The sequence below is a fragment of the Monodelphis domestica genome, chromosome 1, assembly GCF_027887165.1.
Source record: "Monodelphis domestica isolate mMonDom1 chromosome 1, mMonDom1.pri, whole genome shotgun sequence".
NCBI lineage: Eukaryota > Metazoa > Chordata > Mammalia > Didelphimorphia > Didelphidae > Monodelphis > Monodelphis domestica.
The window spans coordinates 737,315,797-737,336,526 of NC_077227.1; the positions used below are offsets into that span (position 1 = coordinate 737,315,797).

The 20,730-nt window shown below is 49.2% G+C and overlaps 1 protein-coding gene across 1 annotated transcript in view; it reads right to left on the reverse strand.

The window, feature by feature from the left end:
* The window catches only part of EXOC6B (exocyst complex component 6B), a 468,443-nt gene that overhangs the window by 124,315 nt on the left and 323,398 nt on the right, over positions 1–20,730 (reverse strand). The window contains exons 16-17 of the mRNA XM_056814064.1: positions 11,764–11,875; positions 4,532–4,666 (exon numbers count right to left, since the gene is read on the reverse strand). Of these exons, the coding sequence (XP_056670042.1) occupies positions 4,532–4,666; positions 11,764–11,875 (247 nt within the window). The remainder of the gene's footprint in view (positions 1–4,531; positions 4,667–11,763; positions 11,876–20,730) is intronic.

A 20,730-nucleotide genomic window follows, 5' to 3' on the forward strand; every position in this document is an offset into this window, starting at 1 on the left:
AATCTAGGTGATATGGAGGAATATTTACAAAAATATAAATTGCCTAGACTAAAAGAAGAAGAAATAGAATTCTTAAATAATCCCATATCAGAAAAAAGAAATCCAACAGGCCATCAAAGAACTCCCTAAGAAAAAATCCCCAGAGCCTGATGGATTCACAAGTGAATTCTATCAAACCTTCAAAGAACAGCTAATCCCAATACTATGCAAACTATTTGACATAATAAGCAAAGAGGGAGTTCTACCAAACTCCTTTTATGACACAAATATGGTACTGATTCCAAAGCCAGGCAGGTCAAAAACAGAGAAAGAAAACTACAAACCAATCTCCCTAAAGAACATATATGCAAAAATCTTAAACAGGATACTAGCAAAAAGACTCCAGCAAGTGATCAGGAGGGTCATTCACTATGATTTATACCAGGAATGCAAGGATGGATCAATATTAGGAAAACCATCCAAATAACTGACCATATCAACAATCAAACCAACAAAAACCACATGATTATCTCAATAGACACAGAAAAAGCCTTTGATAAAATACAACACCCATTCCTATTAAAAACACTAGGAAGCATAGGAATAGAAGGGTCTTTCCTAAAAATAATAAACAGTATATATCTAAAACCATCAGCAAACATCATCTGCAATGGGGATACACTAGATGCATTCCCAATAAGATCAGGAGTGAAACAAGGATGCCTATTATCACCTCTATTATTTAACATTGTACTAGAAACACTAGCAGTAACAATTAGAGAAGAAAAAGAAATTGAAGGTATTAAAATTGGCAATGAGGAGACCAAGCTGTCATTCTTTGTAGATGATATGATGGTTTACTTAAAGAATCCTAGAGAATCAACCAAAAAGCTGGTGGAAATAATCAACAACTTTAGCAAAGTTGCAGGATACAAAATAAACCCACATAAGTCATCAGCTTTTCTATATATCTCCAACCCAGCTCAGCAGCAAGAATTAGAAAGAGAAATCTCATTCAAAATCACCCTAGACAATATAAAATACTTAGGAATCTATCTGCTGAGAAAAACACAGGAACTATATGAACACAACTACAAAACACTCTCCACACAACTAAAACTAGACTTGAGCAATTGGAAAAACATTAACTGCTCATGGGTAGAACGAGCAACATAATAAAAATGACCATCCTACCCAAACTTATCTATTTAGTGCCATACCCATTGAACTTCCAAAAAACTTTTTTACTGAATTAGAAAAAACCATAACAAAGTTCATTTGGAAGAACAAAGGATCAAGGATATCCAGGGAAATAATGAAAAAAAAAATACAAAGGAAGGGGGCCTTGCAGTCCCAGATCTCAAACTATATTATAAAGCTGCGGTCATCAAAACAATTTAGTACTGGCTAAGAGACAGAAAGGAGGATCAGTGGAATAGACTTGGGGTAAATGACCTCAGCAAGACAGTCTACGACAAACCCAAAGACCCCAGCTTTTGGGACAAAAATCCACTATTTGATAAAAACTGCTGGGAAAATTGGAAGACAGTGTGGGAGAGATTAAGCTTGGACCAACACCTCACACCCTACACCGAGATAAACTCAGAATGGGTGAACGACTTGAACATAAAGAAGGAAACTATAAGAAAATTAGGTGAACACAGAATAGTATACATGTCCGACCTTTGGGAAGGGAAAGATTTTAAAACCAAGCAAGACTTAGAAAGAATCACAAAATGTAAAATAAATAATTTCAACTACATCAAATTAAAAAGTTTTTGTACAAACAAAACAAAATGTAACCAAAATCAGAAGGGAAGCAGCAAATTGGGAAACAATCTTCAAAACAAAAACCTCTGACAAAGGTCTAATTTGTACAAAAAATCAAGCCATTCTCCAATTGATAAGTGGGCAAGGGACATGAATAGGCAGTTTTCAGTTAAAGAAATCAAAACCATTAATAAGCACATGAAAAGTGCTCTAAATATCTTATAATCAGAGAGATGCAAATCAAAACAGCTCTGAGGTATCACCTCACACCTAGCAGATTGGCCAACATGGCAGCAAAGGAAAGTAATAAATGCTGGAGGGGATGTGGCAAAGTCAGGACATTAATGCATTACTGGTGGAGTTGTGAATTGATCCAACCATTCTGGAGGGCAATTTGGAACGATGCCCAAAGGGCACTAAAAGACTGTCTGCCCTTTGATCCAGCCATAGCACTGCTGGGTTTGTACCCCAAAGAGATAATAAGGAAAAAGACTTATTCAAGAATATTCGTAGCTGCGCTCTTTGTGGTGGCAAAATATTGGAAAATGAGGGGATGCCCTTTGATTGGGGAATGGCTGAACAAATTGTGGTATATGTTGGTGATGGAATACTATTGTGATAAAAGGAATAATAAAGTGGAGGAATTCCATGGAGACTGGAACAACCTCCAGGAAGTGATGCAGAGCAAGAGGAGCAGAACCAGGAGAACATTGTACACAGAGACGGATACACTGTGGCACAATCAATGTAACTGACTTTGCTACTAGCAGCAACACGATGATCCAGGACAATTGTGAGGGACTTAGGAGAAAGAAAGTTCTCACATCCAGAGAAAGAACTGTGGAAATGGAAATACATTACAAAAATATATGGTTGATCATGTAGTGTGATAGGGATATGACTGGGGTTTTGATGTTAAAGGATCACGCTACTGCAGATATGAATAACATGGAAATAGGTTTTGAACAATGATACATGGGTAACCCAGAGGAACTGCTTGTCAGCTTTGGGAGGGAGGATAGAAAGGGGGAGGGGAAATCATGAATCATGTAACCATGGAAAAATAGTCAAAATAAAAAAGGGAAAAAAGAAAAAGAATCCATGACCTCCCAAAGCAGCACATCTCCTTCTGGACAATTCTTCCTGTTAGGAAAAGATTCTGTCCATCAAGGGGAAACCGGACTGTGCACCTTGAAGCCCGTTTGGTGGACTGCTCACTCTTCATCCTCCCTTCTCCCAATCTGCTGCCAACTTGAGCTGTTTCTATCCCCACCGCTTTTCTCGCCCATGTCCTCTGATCTCCATCCACAGTGCCACCATCCTCGCTCATCACCTCTTGCCTGGATTAGGGTAAGAGCTTCCTAATTCCCTCAGTTCTCTCCCCTCTCCAATCCACCCCAGGGATTCTGCTGAAGCTTGGGCCTAAACACATCCCATACCCTTGTCCAACAAATGCATTCCAGTGTCTGACAACTAGGCTCAAACAGAAACTTCTCTGTTACTGAAAGCTCTTCAGGCCATGGTTCCGTCCTACCTTTCCCATTTTGCTCTCTAGCACCCACATCAGACAGTCCAGGATCTGGCCCTCCTGGCCTTTGGGCTCTTCTTCACACACAATGCCACCCCCCCACCCCCGCCCCAGCCTTTGCACTTACTGTCAGTCACTTCTGGAAACCTCTTCCTTCCAAGAGCTGCCTCTTGCAATTCCTCATGTCCTTTAGGCTCAGCCAAGGGCTGCCCCTAACAGAAGGCCTCTCATGGTCTTTCCAGATGTTAGAGCCTTAACCTCTAGGGTCGCTGCCTGCCCGTAAATCCAGGCTGATGCCACCCCACCCCTTCTCTCCTGGGATACTGGCACCTCCAGGGCAGGCCCTTGTGCCACAGGTGCTGGGGGTCTGCCTGCCTCAGGTCTCTTCTCCCTCTAGTCCATCCTCCAGTCAGACACCAAAGCCCAAGAGGTCACTGCTCTGCTCAGTAAACTCCAGGGGCTCCCTCACACCTCCGGCTTCCTTTGTTTGAGGATACATAATACTGGAGGCTCTACTGCCTGGATTCCTCATCCAGACCCTTCCCAAAATGTGGGCCCAGAATCAGCCACGTCCCCAAGCCTGACTGGAGTAGGCCGGGACTCTCATTGGGCAAGATCCATTCCCCGACCGGGCCAGCTTCCTCCCCTGGCCCCCTCGGCCTGGACAGGAGAGCTCTCAGAGGGCCTTCCTCCATCCTAGAGGCAGAAGAGCAGTCGGGCTCCGTCATGGAAGAGTCTCAGGTCAGATCTGAACCCCCATCTCTCATCTCTAGCCTGGCTCCATCAGTGAGTCAGCTAGCTGCTCTCCTGCCAGCAGATCTTGCCTGGAAGCTGTTGTCTTCCATCTGCACCTCCAGGGCTAAGCCCGGTGACTGCAGTTTAAGTAAGTCCTCAGCAAACGTCCTCTCGCTCTCTCCAGCCCCGACACCAACCCGTCGGGCACAGGATCATAGCGACGCGCCCAGAGAAGACCTCCCAGGCCCCCTTTTACAGGGAGGAGACGGAGCCCTACGCAAAGTGAAAGGGCTCACCCAGGCCACAGGGTGCCAAGTCAGATTTTGAACTCAGTTCTTCCGGCAGCAGAGCCAGGGTTTTCGTTCCTGGCTCAAATGTGGCAGAGACGATAAGAAGAGGAAGACAAGGCCTCACTCTGCCCAGCCAACAAGGGAGCAACAAGGGGCGGTGCTTTCTAGAACCAGAGCCCCTGCCAGGCCACAATCAGCAGAATGCAACGTAGGAGTGGGGCCTCCTCACCTTGAATGTGGTGGTTCCGTACAGCTTTGTGGTATGGACTGTCTCGGGGAGCACGTTGGTGATGTTGGTGATGAACTCCTCCAGGTACTTGCACGATTTCTCCAAGTGGGTTGTGTTGATGATGATCTGTACCAGCTGCAGAGAAAAGGAAGGGAGGCGGTTACAAGGACCCCCTGTGAAACGGGGCTGCCTCCACCTCCAGAAAGACCCCGGAACACCGACCCAGAGGCCACCCCAAGCAGCACCCAAGACAAGGGGCTCCCTCTTGCTGGGCGTAACGAGACAGCGTGCCGGAAAGGGAAAGGGGTCAAAGAGCCTGAGAAGAGAGACAAAGCGGCTCCCCCCAGCCCAGGGGCGCTACGAAGCCTTTCTCCAGCGAACTGTTCCCGCCAACACCCCCAGCTGCACCCCCACCCGAGGCTTCCAGGTCTCAGAGTCGATTCTAGGAAGGAAGGGAAATGCTGAAATATTAAACTAAGCACAAAGACGGATCCACACCTGGTTCTCCCTTTACACGGGGTGAAGAGGCTTCCCCAGATAACGATGGAATTTGGCAACAGGGAGTGGGCCGGCCCAGAGAGCATGCTGGGGGGAGAAGGGGACCTGCCCTGCTCCCTGACTCCATCACTGGCGGGGGGCTCGCTGGGATGGCTGCTCACCCGTCAGAAAGAGCCCAGCCAGCAGGGAGCACAGAAAGGCGGGCACACCCAGGCGCCCAGCTCAGCCTTGCACCCAGGAGAGGCCGTGCCCAGGGGGCCCAACAAGCGCTCTCTCAGTAAGGCCTTCGCTTTGAGAGAAACGTCTTATTTCTGACGAAGAGGAGCCATTTAGGCGCGGAGAGCACACGGGCAGAAACCTTGAGCTCCCCAAACGACAGGAAAAAGAGCAGAACGTTCCCATCGTGAGCTCCTCAGCAAAGGCTTGTGGGAGCAGCCGGTGGGGCGAGGCGGAGAGCAGCCTGCCACGGGCTGTCGCGTCCACAGGGAGCGGCCTCAGAATGCCTCGTGTGCGCGCCCGAGATGCGACACCCACAAAATGCAGGGGCGCCTTCCCCCAAGCGTGAGCGCCGCCACTCAGCCTGTACCGGAACCCGATCAGCCGGACATCCCGACCTGCCCCCTCTTCTTTCTCTCACGTTCGGGGGGTGGCTGGGCTGGGCTGGGGGCTCTTTGGTTGTTTTCATACAAGAGCACACGGGTGGGGCAGGTCCAGGCTCCTATTGGCTCTCCACAGACAAAGAGCGCGTGGCAAGCCCAGGTGAGGCAGCCGCGCCGCCTTTCCAGCCTCCTTTTCCTCTTTTTGAAGCCCCCGACAGATGGGCTTCGCGGACAGACCGCACAGCCTCAGGCTCGGAGGACAGAGCTCTGGAGGCCTCCCCGAGAGGGGCCAAGCACACACCCTGCGGGACGCGAGCAGCCTCCCCGAGGACACGGCAGTGACAGCCGTCCCATCTCTGCTGGAAGGCTCCGAGAACGGAGAGCTCACCCCCTGTCAGGCCGCGGCCCACTCGGCCCCACGTCCGTCTGACGCTCCAGGTTCTGCTCTCTGGGCACCAGAAGGAAACCTCTCAGCCTTCCTCCATCTCTATCTCCGATACTTCCTTTTTAAACACTTACCCTCCACCTGAGATTCAACACTACGGATCAGCGCTAAGGCAGAAGGGGGTAAGGTGGAGGCAATGGGGTCAAGCGAGTGGCCCAGGGTCACCCCGCTGGGAAATGGCTGCGGCCACATTTGAACCCAGGACCTCCCATCTCTGGGCCTGCAGCCCACGGAGCCGCCCTTCCTCTGTCCTCAGGCACCCTGAGGTGACCAGGCCCACTGCCATCAGCTCGTGCTCACGGCAGGCTCTTCACCATCCTGGCCGCCTGCCTCTAGAGGCGCTCCGGCTCCATTTGTCTTTCGGAAGCCTCCCGTCTCGCTCGCTAGAAGCCGGCCCCTTGGCGTGTCCCGGATCACTTGGAAGGCTCCCACGGGGCTTGCAGTCCAGGAAGGCCCGAGGTTTCGCCTTGATCCGCGCCGCTGTCGAAAAGAAATGGAAGCCACTCGTCGATACACGACGGCTTTAAAACGGCGTCTGCGCTTTGGTGGGCTGTCTCGACGGGCCAAGATCAAAGATGGCTCCCCAGGAGACACAGCGCGTCGGCCGAGAGCCATCGACGCCGCCTCCACCGGGCAGCCCTCCAACGGCACTTTTCATCCCATCCGCAGGCCACAGCGGTGGCTGTCTCCGAAGAAGCAGGGTCGCCCACGCCCCCAAGGAGTGTGACGCCCTCGGGGTAAGAGACCCTCCAGAAGGGGCCCTTCCAAAGAGCTGCCGTGCTGGGAACGCACTCCGGGAGCACTTACAGCAACGGCGATGGGCACAGAGCTCACTTGGCTCCCTTTGCGCTTCTCATCTCAACCGGTCCTCTCCACAGCCCGCTGGGGAGGTGCCACGGCTATCCCCGTCCTACGGATGCAGGAGCCGTCAGTGCTCTCCCTCCTGGGCCGGGACAGCTGAAAGGCAGCCAGATAAAAGGCAGGGAATTCTGTCTGCCCGTCCTGTGTGCTCAGAGGCGGGCTGGTGCCGGGGCCCAGCTCCCCGGGGGATGGAGGACTGAGGAGAGCTTGGGACAGGGCCCAGCCCCGGGGCCCAGCTCCTCGGCGGATGGAGGACTGAGGAGAGCTTGGGACGGGGCCCAGCCCCGGGGGATGGAGGACTGAGGAGAGCTTGGGACGGGGCCCAGCCCCGGGGCCCAGCTCCCCGGGGGATGGAGGACTGAGGAGAGCTTGGGACGGGGCCCAGCCCCGGGGGATGGAGGACTGAGGAGAGCTTGGGACGGGGCCCAGCCCCGGGGCCCAGCTCCCCGGGGGATGGAGGACTGAGGAGAGCTTGGGACGGGGCCCAGCCCCGGGGCCCAGCTCCTCGGGGGATGGAGGACTGAGGAGAGCTTGGGACGGGGCCCAGCCCCGGGGCCCAGCCCCCTTGCCTTTCCTCTGGCACCTGGGAGAAGGGCCTGCAGGGCCAAGGAAGCTGATCAAGACAGAGTCACGGGGCTGAATCTCAGGGCTCGGGGAGGCAGATTCCCGGGCGCAGACGCCCGCCGAGCGCGCTAGCAAAGGTCTGAGCGCTCACGGCCTCCTTGGAAGCCAAACCAGAAAAGGGAATCGGGCCGCTGCCACTCGCCTGGACTCCACCAAGCCAGGCTCCCTGCCCGCTTCCGTGACCGGGGAGGGCTGGCAGGCTCCGGGGATGCCGGGGCGGGGCGGGGGCCGAGAGAAGGCAGGGAATGGAGGGGAAAAGTGCCGTTTCTATTTTGGAGCGAGCAGAGCTACCTGCAGGAGAGGCGCTGCGTCTATAAATTGAAGTCCTAACAAGAAGGAGGGATCGTGTCATGTTATCGCAACTGCAAAACAGTGGCAGTCAAAGAGAAGAGTGCCCTGTTTTTCATGATATTGGCAGCTTCAAAAGGGAGGCGGCCTCACCGGCACGCTATAATTTCCCACGACTTTTTCACCAACTGTCAACACAAAAGATCACCGTGAATTACGCCAATTGACTGTCAGTCACTTTTGAAATGCTTCATTGCGGAGCCCAGAATGGACTATTAAAATGGGCCGGGATTACAGCGGATCCTGTGTTATTTGGGGGGAACATTGTCTGTTAATAAGCCCGAAGCAATCTGCGCTCCTGAGTGACGGCTCTGAAAAACCTGGCAAGGGCGTTTGCAAATGCAAAAGCGGGTGGGGGAGGGATAATTATGAAGTTACTCGTGTCTGAGCAATTTCGGAGCTACCATTTCATCATCGTTCCAGTCTCTCCTGTGATGTTTCCGGGCCCTCCCCCTCCTGAAAAAGATGTCCCTGCAGCTCCTGCCGTGAGCTGTTTCAGAGGCAGAAGAAAGCAGCTCTTGGCAGCCTCTTGGACCAAACCAGACCCGATGCTGGCCTGAATGCCTGCTTCCGAGCAGGGCAGAGTTCTGAACCCTCCAAAGCAGGGCATGTTCCTGGGCTTCTCCCGCCTTTGGCAGGGGCAGAGGACAGCACAAGGCCCCGGCGGCTCCGCTGCAACCACAACCGGACAGCAGGAACATAGCCCAGATGGAAGGCCTTCCAGAGCTAGGAGGGAGTCGGGGAGGGCCCGGGGAGCCACACAGTCCAGCTCCCTCGCTTTACACAGAAGGGAAAGGAGGCACAAGGGGCATCCAGGGAGGGGCTAGGCCCACAGGAGAGCAGAGGTGCTGCCCCCACGTCCAGGGCGCTGAGCTGCTTGTCTAGGTTCAGAGAAACAAAAGGAGGGCCCGGCCCTGCTCTCCTCCAGAAACCACTTCTCCTGCTCTTTAAGTCAAGGGAAGCACATGTGGCATGCCACGGGCGGGCCCCGTGTCCGTATTACACTAGGAGGAGAGGCCCAGCTGCCTGAGGCTTGCTGGGGCAGAGGCTCTCTCTGGTATCCCCAGGGCCTGGGCACAAATCAGCAGCACCCACAGGAAAAAGCTTCCCTTGGGACAGCACGGACTTCTCCATCGTTCTTGTGCCTGCTTGGCTGCACCAGGCTGAGGAGACCAACCTTCCCTGCACCAGCCCCTTCGGCCCAAGCCCCCCCCTCCCCCGGCTCCCAGGGAAGAGGATTCCAGACTCCAGAAGCCAGTCAAGATGCCACACATCTCAGGAATCCAGGTGGTGCCCCTCAGCTGCCACAAAAAACAAGAGGGGAAGGAGAGGGCACCCCAGCAGTCAGGGTCCGAGGTCTGCCACCTCAGTGCCCCTGACGCTCTCTAGCAGCAAGGGGGCTGAGAAAAAGCGCACCCCATCTGGACCCTGAGTGAGAGCCCGGCGGGTGGCCAGGGAGCGGGGGGGGGGGACTCAGATGGCCTCCGACAGCATCTAGCTGCAGTCTCCCCTCTCAGGGGAGCCTCTCCTCCACATCACCTCTCTCAGATGCGGTTTCCCCTCAACCCTAACCCTAACGGGCGATGGCAGCACCTCCCCCCACAGGCTGAGATCGCTTGTACTAAAGGTGCCCGTACTGATGATGCTGTTGTAAGCAGGGCATTCCGAGCCTCGACTAACAGGAATCCTTAATGACCAGCATTTGTAGGGCGGCTGCTGAGCACAGAAAATAAAAGCCAGGCGAGAAGAAAGCCAGAGCGAGCCCTCAAAGGGCTTCTGTCCTAAAGGGGGCAGGCAGGACACAGACGAGACAAGGCGGCCCGCCCTCAGCACCGATAGACCCAGGACAGTCCCAACACAAACTCATGGGGGTTGGGCTTGGTTTTCTCTCAATCCCTGTGATAAAAGGAGTCTTGCCATTCACGGGGACAAGGCTAGACTTTCAAATGCAGGAGAACCAAGGACGCTCACAGGGGAAGGAGCCTAACTGGGGAGGGCGCTCAGAGGTGAGTGCGACAGGAATCAGCCACAGATGGTCATGGCTATGTGCATGTAGGTGGTGCGTGCACACTCGATGTTCCTGATGGCAGGGGAGGCTGACACGGTCTACAGAGCCATCACTAGCCACTCCCCGACACTGCGGTGCAGCTGCTCTGGGCTGACCCGGAACTCTCTGGACAGATGCTTGCCCATCCCTCAGAAGGGGAGTCAAGAGTCCTAAAACTCAAGAGCGGGGAGGTCAGCTTTGCTGGGGAGCTCTGGGGACGCCCGACCCGTGGTTTCCCCATGTCTGTACACTGTTGCTGAAGAGGCACAAACAGTCCCCAGGGCTCTAAGCTCAGCACAGATGCCCAAAGCCAGCCGGGAGGTCAGAATGAACATTCTAGGGCTCGGGTCTCAAGCTGGTGCCCTGTGCTGTGGCCTGAACAAAGCCATGAGGGAGTCACCAATGGGAGTGGGGAAAAACCCAACCAACTAGCCAGCCAATCCAAGGAGGAAACAGATGGGCCTTCCGAGGGCACATGCAGGGCTCTGGGGCCTGCACCACACACAATCTGCCCTGTATTTCACCGCCTCCACAAGGCCTGGAACATAAGCATCTTCCTTCTAATACTCAGGAGAAAAGTGTCGCAGATACCCAGTGACGTTCCATGATAAAAGGACGCTTCTTCCCCAAAGAGAAATCTGATCGCACGGAGCCCTCCTTTCTCGTCACTCCCTCCCTCATGGGAGGATGACCAACCATTTCACCCACCCCAAGAGTAATCCATTGCATGGGCGGGGTGCAGAGGCTGGGGTGTAAGGCAGCCCTCGGTGAACTCCTTCCCCTCCTGGGCCTCCGATCGTCCCCTGGAAAAGGAAAGAATCAGACTGCCCAGGGATGGCTCCCGCCTCTTAAACACAGAATCAGCTCTGACAGGGCAGCCACCTCCTATCCCACGATGCCTGCTTGCACTTTAACCTCCTGGAAGGGACTGTCTAGGACGACAAGAGCCCAGTGCTCACAGACGGCATCAATTCCCTCCCTCGTCCTCGGACAGACACCGTGCACTGCCCTTTACGAGGGATTCCTCGATGTGTGAAGGCCACATCCAGCCCTTTTCCTTCTTTGCATCTCTATAAGCAGCTCAGCCGTGGACCAGGGTCAGTTCTTAAGCCAGGAACAGCCCCCCCCCCCCCCCCCACGTGCCTGGCTGGCTCACAAAGCGATCGGATATGCTGAACTCCCCAGTTTCTAACTAAATGGAAATTCTCCCTTGAACAGTTTCCCCAACTCCAAAAGGCCCCAAGTTCTCTGGATCGCTCTTCAGGGGGCTGGGCTGCTGCTCCTAGCATATGGCACCTCTGCTCCCTCCCATCTGAAGGCAGAATAAGCTCCCCCTGAGAAACCTGATAGGAAGATTCCCAACCTGTAAAGACCCCTCCATTACCTGCTAGTAAAGTGCGTTACCTGTCCTGGGGGGCTCGGGGGACCGGGAGATTTCTGCCAAAGCCAAAGCCAGGTCTGCATCCCCAGCCAAGAGCTGGGGCTGCCAAGATCCTCGGCATCCGTGATTTTATGCAGGCAAGAGCTGAATTCATATAAAATGTTCTATTTGGACTGTCATTCACATTAATAGGAACCTGATGTGGACAGTATCCTCTGAGCAAAACCCCTCTCGTGTAACTAATGGCAAACGATGCATACTGTTCTGGACAAGGAGAGAAACACGGGGCTTTGCAGGAGGAGCGACGGGCCGGGGCACTCGGTGCCTCAAAGGGAAAGGGGAGAAAAGGAGGCAGGAATGCAGCTCCAGCCCTCGCCCAGGCAGCCACGCCTCCCAGAAGATGCCCAGCCGCGGGCCATGCAGCCTCACCTCTGTGAGCCCGACGTTCTTCCTCTTGATGACATTCTGCAGGGAGCTGCTCAGCGTGCGGGTCAGCAGCAGGTTTGTCGACTTACGGATCATGTCGTCCACCTCTGTGGAGCTGGAAAACAAAGAAGAGGCCTCAGCCGCAGGAGTGTGACGGTATTCCCACTGCAGCCCTGAACACCCACCATTGCCACCCTTCCTGCATCAGAGGGATCCCCCCAACCCTGGCTGTGTCCCACAGTGAGAAGCAGGGAGGAATTACGGGCAGGATTCTAGCTTTCATTTCTGGCCCAATCCTGCAATAGCAAGCAGGATTCATTCAACCCAGGCCTTACTGGATAGCCTAATTCAGAAGGGAAAATGTGTCTTTCTGGATAAGAAGGGGAGACAACTTGTTCCAATGAAATAAGAAGAACTGAGGACCCCAAGGGAAACAGCCAGGGGCCTGCTTGGTAACGGGAGAATTTGCCTCTGACTAAGAAACTTAGACTAGAGAATTCTCCATTCTCTAAGAGGTGCTGAAGGCTTTCGCCGGCACAGGCTTCCTTAGAAGAGGCTTTGACTGATTCCTTTGCTGAGTCTTCCTCCAGATCAGGACACCCAGCGATGTCCCAGAGGGCTCTGCCTGGGTGCTATTCCCTTCTCCTGCTATCCAACTTCATCAGTGATCTCATCAGCCCCCACGAACTTAATGACCATCTCTGTGCCGAGGAATCTCAGAACTGCCTTTCGTGCCCCAACCTTTCTGCTCACCTCTTATCTCACATCTCCAACTGCCTTTCAGACATCTCGACCCGGATGTCCAGTAGACATCTTCAACTCAACATGTCCCAAACTGAACCCAACGGCTTGGCCCCCCAAGCTCTCCGGCCTTACAAACTTCCCCGTTACTGCTGACACCAACTTTCTCCCAGTCCCCAGGCTCACAAGTTCTCTGCTCTCCTCACTCTTTCATCCCCAAAGCCAAGCTGTTGATTCTGCCTCTGCAACACATCTCATATATGCCTCCTTCTCTCCTCTAGCACAGCCTAGTGAAGGCCCTCATCACCTCCTGCCTACGGCTGGTGTCCCTGACTAAAGACTCCAAATCATCCTCCACTCAACAGTCAAAATGACTCCCCAACTATGTTCCCCGTCCCCACTCAGTAAACTCCAGCGAGTTTACTGAGAGAACCATCTGTTTCCTAGGCCTTTCAAGCACTACATGAAGAACTGATGCTAATCCTGCTTCAGAAAGGAAAGTCTGGATAATCAAATATAAAACTGTGTACATTCAAGGCTCTCCAAAACCTGTCTGCTTTCCAGTCTTCTTATACCATATGCTCTGGGACACAGTGGCACTGACCTCCCTATTCCTCACATCAATATTCCACCTCTCAGTTCTGGGCATTCTTTCTGGTTGTCCTCATGCCTAGAATGCTCTCCCTTCTCCTAATCTCTGCCTCCTGACTTTCCAAGCCCTCTTCAAGTCCCCCCTAGAATCCCACCTTCTACAAGAAGCCTCTCTCCATCTTCCCTCATGCCTTTCCTCTGTTGATCATTTCTAATTGACATGGATGGTGGCTTGTTTGCACAGAGTTGTCTGCATGTTGTCTCCCTCTTTGGACTGGACCCCTTAACAGCAGGGACCGTCTTTCGCCTTTCTTTGTATTGCCTCTGTGTAGCAAAGTTCTGGGAATGTATTAGGTACTTAATAAATGTTTACTGACTAAAGCCAAATTCACCATTTTCTCCCCCAAATGACACATTTCTCCAGGAATCTGCTCCTCCCTTCCCCCTATACATACTCCTATTTCCAGGGCTGAAATACACACATTTGATTCCAGTATCTCCCTCCTTACATCCAGTCAGGTGCCAAATCCCAGTAATCCAACCTCCTCACTACACTAATTCCTGAATGCATCTTCTCTTTCCATGCCAGCTTTTATAACCCAAGTGTAGGTCCTCATCATAATACTTACTGTACTTAGCTTGAAATGTTATAAGGAAGATGCTTTTTCAGCCTGGCTATTACACAGGCCTCTGAACTGTTCTCCACCCTATATATAACCACCAGACTAATCTCCCTAAAACATAGCTCTGGTCATCTCCTTCCCTACTCAAATCCTGCTCTCAGCTCCTTCTTCCTGTCAATCGCTTAGTTTTGTTTTTTTAATAGTATTTTATTTGATCATTTCCATGCATTATTCATTAAAGACAAAATCATTTTCTTTTCCTCCCCCCCACCCCCCGTAGCCAACGCATGATTCCACTGGGTATCACATGTGTTCTTGATTTGAACCCATTGCCATGTTGTTAATATTTGCATTAGAGTGTTCGTTTAGAGTCTCTCCTCTGTCATGTCCCCTCAACCGTCAATCGCTTAGTTAACAAGCTTTTATTAAGCACCTATCATGTGCCACTTGTTATGCCAAGGACCTAGGGATACAAGAACAAAAATGGAACTGTTTCTGCTCCTAAGGCTTTGCATTCTCTCAAGGGAAACAGGTACATCTTTAAACATAAACAAAATAAACATAGGATAAACTCCAAAGCCTTCATCCTGGAACTGAATGCTCTCCATCACTGGGCTAGCTCATCTTTGTAGCCTTAGCTCCAACTAATCCCATTCATGGACCCTACATGCTGTTCAAGCCAGTGTGGACAACATGCTATTCCCAAGACAGTTCTCACAATTATGGAATCATCTGGCCTTTATTTGTGCTGTTCTATACCCATAATAATGATAACAACTCATTTCTATAGATTTTTTAGGCTGAAAAAGCATCTTTCTTATAACATTTCAAGCTAAGTACAGCAAGTATTATCATTCCCATTTTACAGATGAAGAAACAGAGAAGAGGAGGATCAGGGAAGTAGAGTGTCTGACTCAGGGTCACAAAGCCAGGCTCTGAGTCAAGGTATTGTGTGTCTCAATCCTGTGCTCTCTGCATCATGTTAGGCCGACTCTTCACTCTATGGCTTTTCACCAATCTTCATACACTGACATTCTACCCATCCCTTCAAGGTCTAGTTTGAATATCACCATCACAGCATCAGATGCCATTAGCTAGCTATGATATCTCCCTTCTCCAAACTTGATCAAGACTCTTCTCGGGTCTCATTTGGAACACTCAATATGTTCTGCTTTGTGTTTTAACTATTTGCTTAATCTTCTCTACTATATAGTATAGCTTTAAGTGTCCAAGTTAAATTGCACAATCATCTACTCCATCACTCCTAAATGACACACTCCACTCCAGATGGCATAGTGTATTGCAAATAACAGGAACTCAATGTATATTTAATTGAGTTGAATTCTAGAAAGAAGACGCTGACTAATGGCAAAGTTATCAGAGTTAAGACATTTTACAATGTTGCTGATTAAGATAATTAGGATGCTGATAGGTAAGCAGCTTTATTCAGGGTGTCCTAAGAATCTAGGTACAGTTTTTTGGTGTTAACAGAAATGGAATCTAAGTTAGGTTTACAATTAGAATTGATCTTTCATAGCTTAAGGCTATAGCCAAGACTTTTGGAACATCCCATATATAGCCCTGCTTAGAGCCAAGAACTCATTCAGAATGAGTCGTTAGTTTAAAAAGTTGGGGCCAGCTATTTCCCCCTTCTGTTGGAAGTTTCTTCCTCAGCCTAGGATAGTAGAGACTCATTAACAGTCTGCTAGAACGGTCAATGATCTGTGTATCTTTCTATACAGTTAAGTGACAGCATCATTGTTAGAAGTAAAACATGAGAGTGATAAATCACATGACAGAAAACAGTACATGGAAATAGACTGACTTCAAAGATGGCAGGTAGGGGACTTTCAAGGCTTTCTTTAATGATAGCCTTTGGAGTTTGGAGTCCAAGCGGCACTTTTTACTTTTACTCTTCTGAATTGCTTTTCTGTCCCTGGATTTTCTCATTTAGCCTTTCAAAATGGTTCATGCGAAAAGAAGTGGTAAAAGATGCAGATAAAATAGAAAATTGTGACCAGAACAGATCTGAAAAAGACCCTCGGCCTTGTTTCCAATGAATTCTAGAGGCTAAGAAAAGGACTATAGCCAAGACAATAATAGATGCAACAAGACTGGCTTAATGCAGTTTTCCTCAATATAGGGAGGTATAGGGGTGAGGATGCCATTGACCCATTGTATTTCCTACCCAGGACTATAAATCCAAGGTACCAGAGAGCCTGCTCTGCTACACACCAAGGTCTGAGGCGAATCTAATCACCTCATGAGTTTTTACAAGGTGCTTGTCTCTTATCTCCTGACTGCCAATGAGTTCCTGTCATGGAAGAGGTATATATCCCTGACTTTTTATTTTTTAGAGGACTGGAGAAGAAAGGAGAGACAGTACTTAAGATTCTCAGACTTCTCAGAACTGGTAATATTGCTTCACAGGAAAACTTCTTCCTGAGAAAGGATAGAACTGTAGAAATCACATCAACTACTAGTAAAATGGCTCATTTGGTAATCAAAAAATGCTTCTATGACAGCCATCGCATGATTCTGTCTAGAGCCAGACTGCTCTTCATCTATTAGTCAAGGCAGGTAGGTGGTTCAGTGGATGAAACATTGGACTTAAGAGTCAAGAAGAGCGGAGTTCAAATTCTGCTGCAGACACTATCTGTATAATCCTGCATAAGCCACTTAACTGCTGGCTGCCTCAGTTTCCTCAACTGTAAAATGAAGTCAATATTAATACCTACCTTCCAGGAAAGAAAAAATGAGATATTTGTAGTGCCTGGCACACAGTAAGTCAACACGTATTCCCGTGCTTTCCCTCTCCCTTCTCTACTGTATAAGCAAGTGTCAAAATTAGCCCAACTCTCTCCAGAGAAGTCTCTTAACATGGCCCCTATTCCTTATTTCATTCTTGGATGTTCAAGCCTTCGATGAAACCATGGAACTAAGGAGATGTCAGCTGGTCAGAGAGAAAAGTGGAGCTTCTTTCTACCTTCAATTCAACCAGAAACAATTTCAACTTTGGGGGCAATTCCTTTGGAATTGCTACATCTGTTCAGGGGTCCCTAATTGCTACCAGGAAGTGCCCCCTAGAATGATCCCATCTCCATTCCTCCTAAAAGGTGTAATCTTTTCTTTTTGAAGCAGATTTTGGGAAGAGGCTAAAATACCACCCACCCACCCCTTTGATCTCTCAACAACCTTGCATTAGGTTTGGAATGACAGTGTCCTTTATCTTCCCGAAAGGAATGACAGGCAAAGAAAATGTCAAACTGGCAGGTTCAAAAGCATTAATAAGTACAAAGCTCCTGGAACACCCTCCCCCCTCTCTGGCCTCTGGCTCTTGCTCTCGTTCCACCTGACAAACGGTGAAGGGACAAAGCAGAAGATGCAGAAGAAACACAAGAAATCCTTCAGTTGTCTCTGTCTGCTGGTTAGCAAAAGTTGGTGGTCTGTCAGCTCTTCAATCCATCATGTCACCTCAAGGGGACCCTGTTTAGCTAATCCTGGCTAAAGGGCCCCAAAGCCTCGCTCCTTTTCCCAGAGATATTAAATCACTGAGTGAAGGAAGAGGAGGTGCACTTTTCTCTACATTCATTGGCTCCTACAAGGAGGAAAAGGCTAAACACTGCCATAAAAATGACAAGTTTACTGATTTTTTTCACCTAATATCTTTCTCTAGGATATCTCACAGTACCCATGTAGTTTCAACAACCCAGATCTATTTTTCCAAAAGGGCAAGCTGGATAGCAGCGAAAAACCAAAGACCAAAAAATCCACGAAGCTAGATTGGGCTCATTCTCTGATTCAAGGCTTCTGAACCTAGTCTGGAACTGGATTCCTGAAATATTTTTATAATTGAATTTCAATGTAATTTGAATTCTCATATATTTTATGCACTTAGGGGTCACTAGGCTTTACCAGAGAGAGACCACAGGAATTAGAGCACAAAAGGTGGTGAAGAAGCCTTCATCTAAGTCTTCACAGACCCAAGCAAAAACACAGTAGCACCATCATAATTGGTATCGTCATGATCATATTATTTAGTAAGAACCTAGCACCAAGAGGCGGGAGTTAGAAAGACAGGTAATTAAGCACAGGATCTGCCCTTACAAGCCTTATAGTCTAATCTAGATGACTCTACCAGCAACATTAATGAATGCACTGTGCATACTGGGGGAGGTGAGTGGAAAACAGAGAGAAGGAAAGGGAAGACTAAGTATGGATATCAAGCAAGTACTTCAGGAATGTCTTAACAGATTTTAATTTGAAACCAATATGTCAAAACCAGGACACTAGCAAAATAACTGACAAAGTTATCTAAGTGGGGAGAAAACTTAGCTCAAGCGTCATTATTCAATTAGATTAAATTGAACTGGAAACTGAGAACAAAAGTAATTAATTTAATTTTAAAAGTCCCAGTTCTTCTTCCTTCCATGGGCCAAAGGGCATCCCCATGCTTATAGTTGACTGCTCTGGTCTAAGGACTGTTGGCTCTCTCTATTCTTTTCCTCATCCTCTCTTTCTCTCTCCCTTCTGCCTCCGTCACTACTGTGAACTCTCTTGGAATTTAAAGCATCATTCTCTTCTAGGGAAAATGGTTAAGCTGATGTCCCCCAGGTGGCTCTTAACTCAAAGGTGATGGGACTAAAGAGTAAAGAGCTAAAGGGGATCGCGAAGGTCATGGGCCCAAACCTCGCATTTTAAGTTAATATCTTAAGTTTTTATAATATCTCCATTTCCTCATCAACTCTTGCATTTGAAACATGAGGACACTGGGGGGGGGGGAGCTTACATAGCATCACACACATGCCAATGTCTGTCTGTCTGTCTGTCTGTCTCTCTCACACACACACATACACCTTAAAATGATTGGCATTCAAACCTAGGTCCTTGGACTTAAAAGTCCAGGCTTCATCCCTCCATGCCACTTAAAGCCTTTCCTTACAAAAACAAGGAAAAAGTTAAGACCAAATTTTTCTTTCTCCCATGTTTTCCCTTTTCGTTTTTTTCCTCTCACCAACTTTCCTTTTATATAGTCCACAAGGCCTTTACCCCCCAAACCTCAGTTATATTCAAGACTATAAATAATAACTTGTCATTGAAAAATATGCAAACTGTGCATCGAAACTGCAAAGTGAATGAAATGTGATTTCTAATAGAGTTGTGTGAAAGAAGGCAATTTTAACATAAAATAAAGGCCGTTAAAAGCAGGTTCACAGACACCTTGCTAATTAACAGCCGGTTGGACTCTGAAGATCTTTTCCTTAGGCCAAGGCTCAAATGAAGGCAGCCAAACTGGGCCAAGAATGGAAGCAGCCTAGGAGCAGAACATAATCAATGTCCTCCAGGGCTTCATCACCAGAAAGATCAGTTGGCTACTCATCAACTTTTCACTTCAACCAATGCTCCCTGACGATGTGCTCGCGATCCCCAAGGGGCAGGCTTCTTAAAGAAGCTGTGAAGCTCACGATGCTACAATACACTCTTGTAAAGCCATTCCTGGAAAGCATTTTTTCCTGAAGAAAATGAAATTCCTCTATATGTTTTCCCTAGGAGCTGTTCTAGGATCACATAAACAAAAATGAAGAAACAGCTTCACGAATATTTTAGGTATCCAAATAAGTTACTGCTATACATAATCTCCCCAGATCTGCTGCTTCATGATCACAGACAACTCCTGGGCCACATCCTGGATTGGTGCCACTGATCACACAGCATCAAACAAAGGCATCCAAACTGGGACAACAAGAAAGCTGACTAGCTTCCCATGAAACTCCCATGATCTCTTAGCATCGTGCTCTGTAGGGGCACCTTTCCTCAATGGGAACAGAAAATGGGCAGTTTTTGAATCAAAATCCACTCCCAGACAAGAACCTTCTGCTCAAGCAAGGTGGCTTTCTCAGCTTTGCAGCTCCACTCTTTCAAAGCCTTGTGCTACTCAACTCTCAATCTCTAGAAAATCATCCACCAGACTTATGAACACCCTCATCCCTGGAGTAAAGCCATCTGCTGTTCATCAAGAAGAGGAAGGTCTCCCCAGAAAGCCCCAAGCCTCGAATGTCAATCTCAGCCCCAAATTGTACCAAGTTCCTTCCTTTTCCTATTATATCACCAAACACGGTCCAGGTTCACTACCCGGCTGGCCCTCTCCCATAGTCCTTTCAATAAGCACTAACTGTCTTGTTTTATCGTTTTAATAGCTGTGGCATTCTCAGCTTTTGAAAAATATCTATTTGGAGCATGTTTTCATATGCTTGTTGACAGGTTGCCAGTCTTCTCTTTAAGAACAGCCTGTTCCTAGCCTTTACCCATTTACCTTCTGGGAAACGACTCCTCTATATGGGAGTCAACGAACTATGCCTTTATGAGTGGGCCTCCATAAAAGAAGTTGGAAGCAAACATTTTTCCAGTGAACTCTTTTTGTCCTATTTCTAACTATATGATATGTGTGTGCAAAAGCTTTTCAGGTGCATCTAAGCAAAACTGCTCCTTTCCTCTCCAGTGACACCCTGTATCATGCGTTTGGCCAAGAACTCATCATTTGTCCGTAGTTGTGAAAAGCAGCCTTCCCCGTTCCTCTCTCGTTCATGTGGCCACCTTTCAGGCCTAGCTCACTGGTATACGAAACAGGAGGGGTGGCTTTAAACCCAATTTCTGCATTGTCTTGCATTTCTCAATAAAAGTACAGGCAGTTGTGGGCCTTGAATTGAGAAACTCCATAATACTTTTGTTTCTTTTCCCCTGGTTCTTGTGTAAATAATCTATTCTACTCATTGATTTTCGTATTTCTTATTGAGTCATTTCAGTCACGATTGTGCTCTTGTTTGGGGTTTTCTTGGCAGTGATGCTGGCATGGTTTGCCATTTCTATCCCATCTCCTCCAACGGACTGTCCCTCTGCCATCCTCAGCCTCACTTATTTTCAATGTCTCCCTGTCTACAGACACACATCCCTGTGTCTATCCTGAAACCCCCCCTTTGCCCCTTCCATCTCTGTGGTTTTCCTCTCTCTCCTGCCC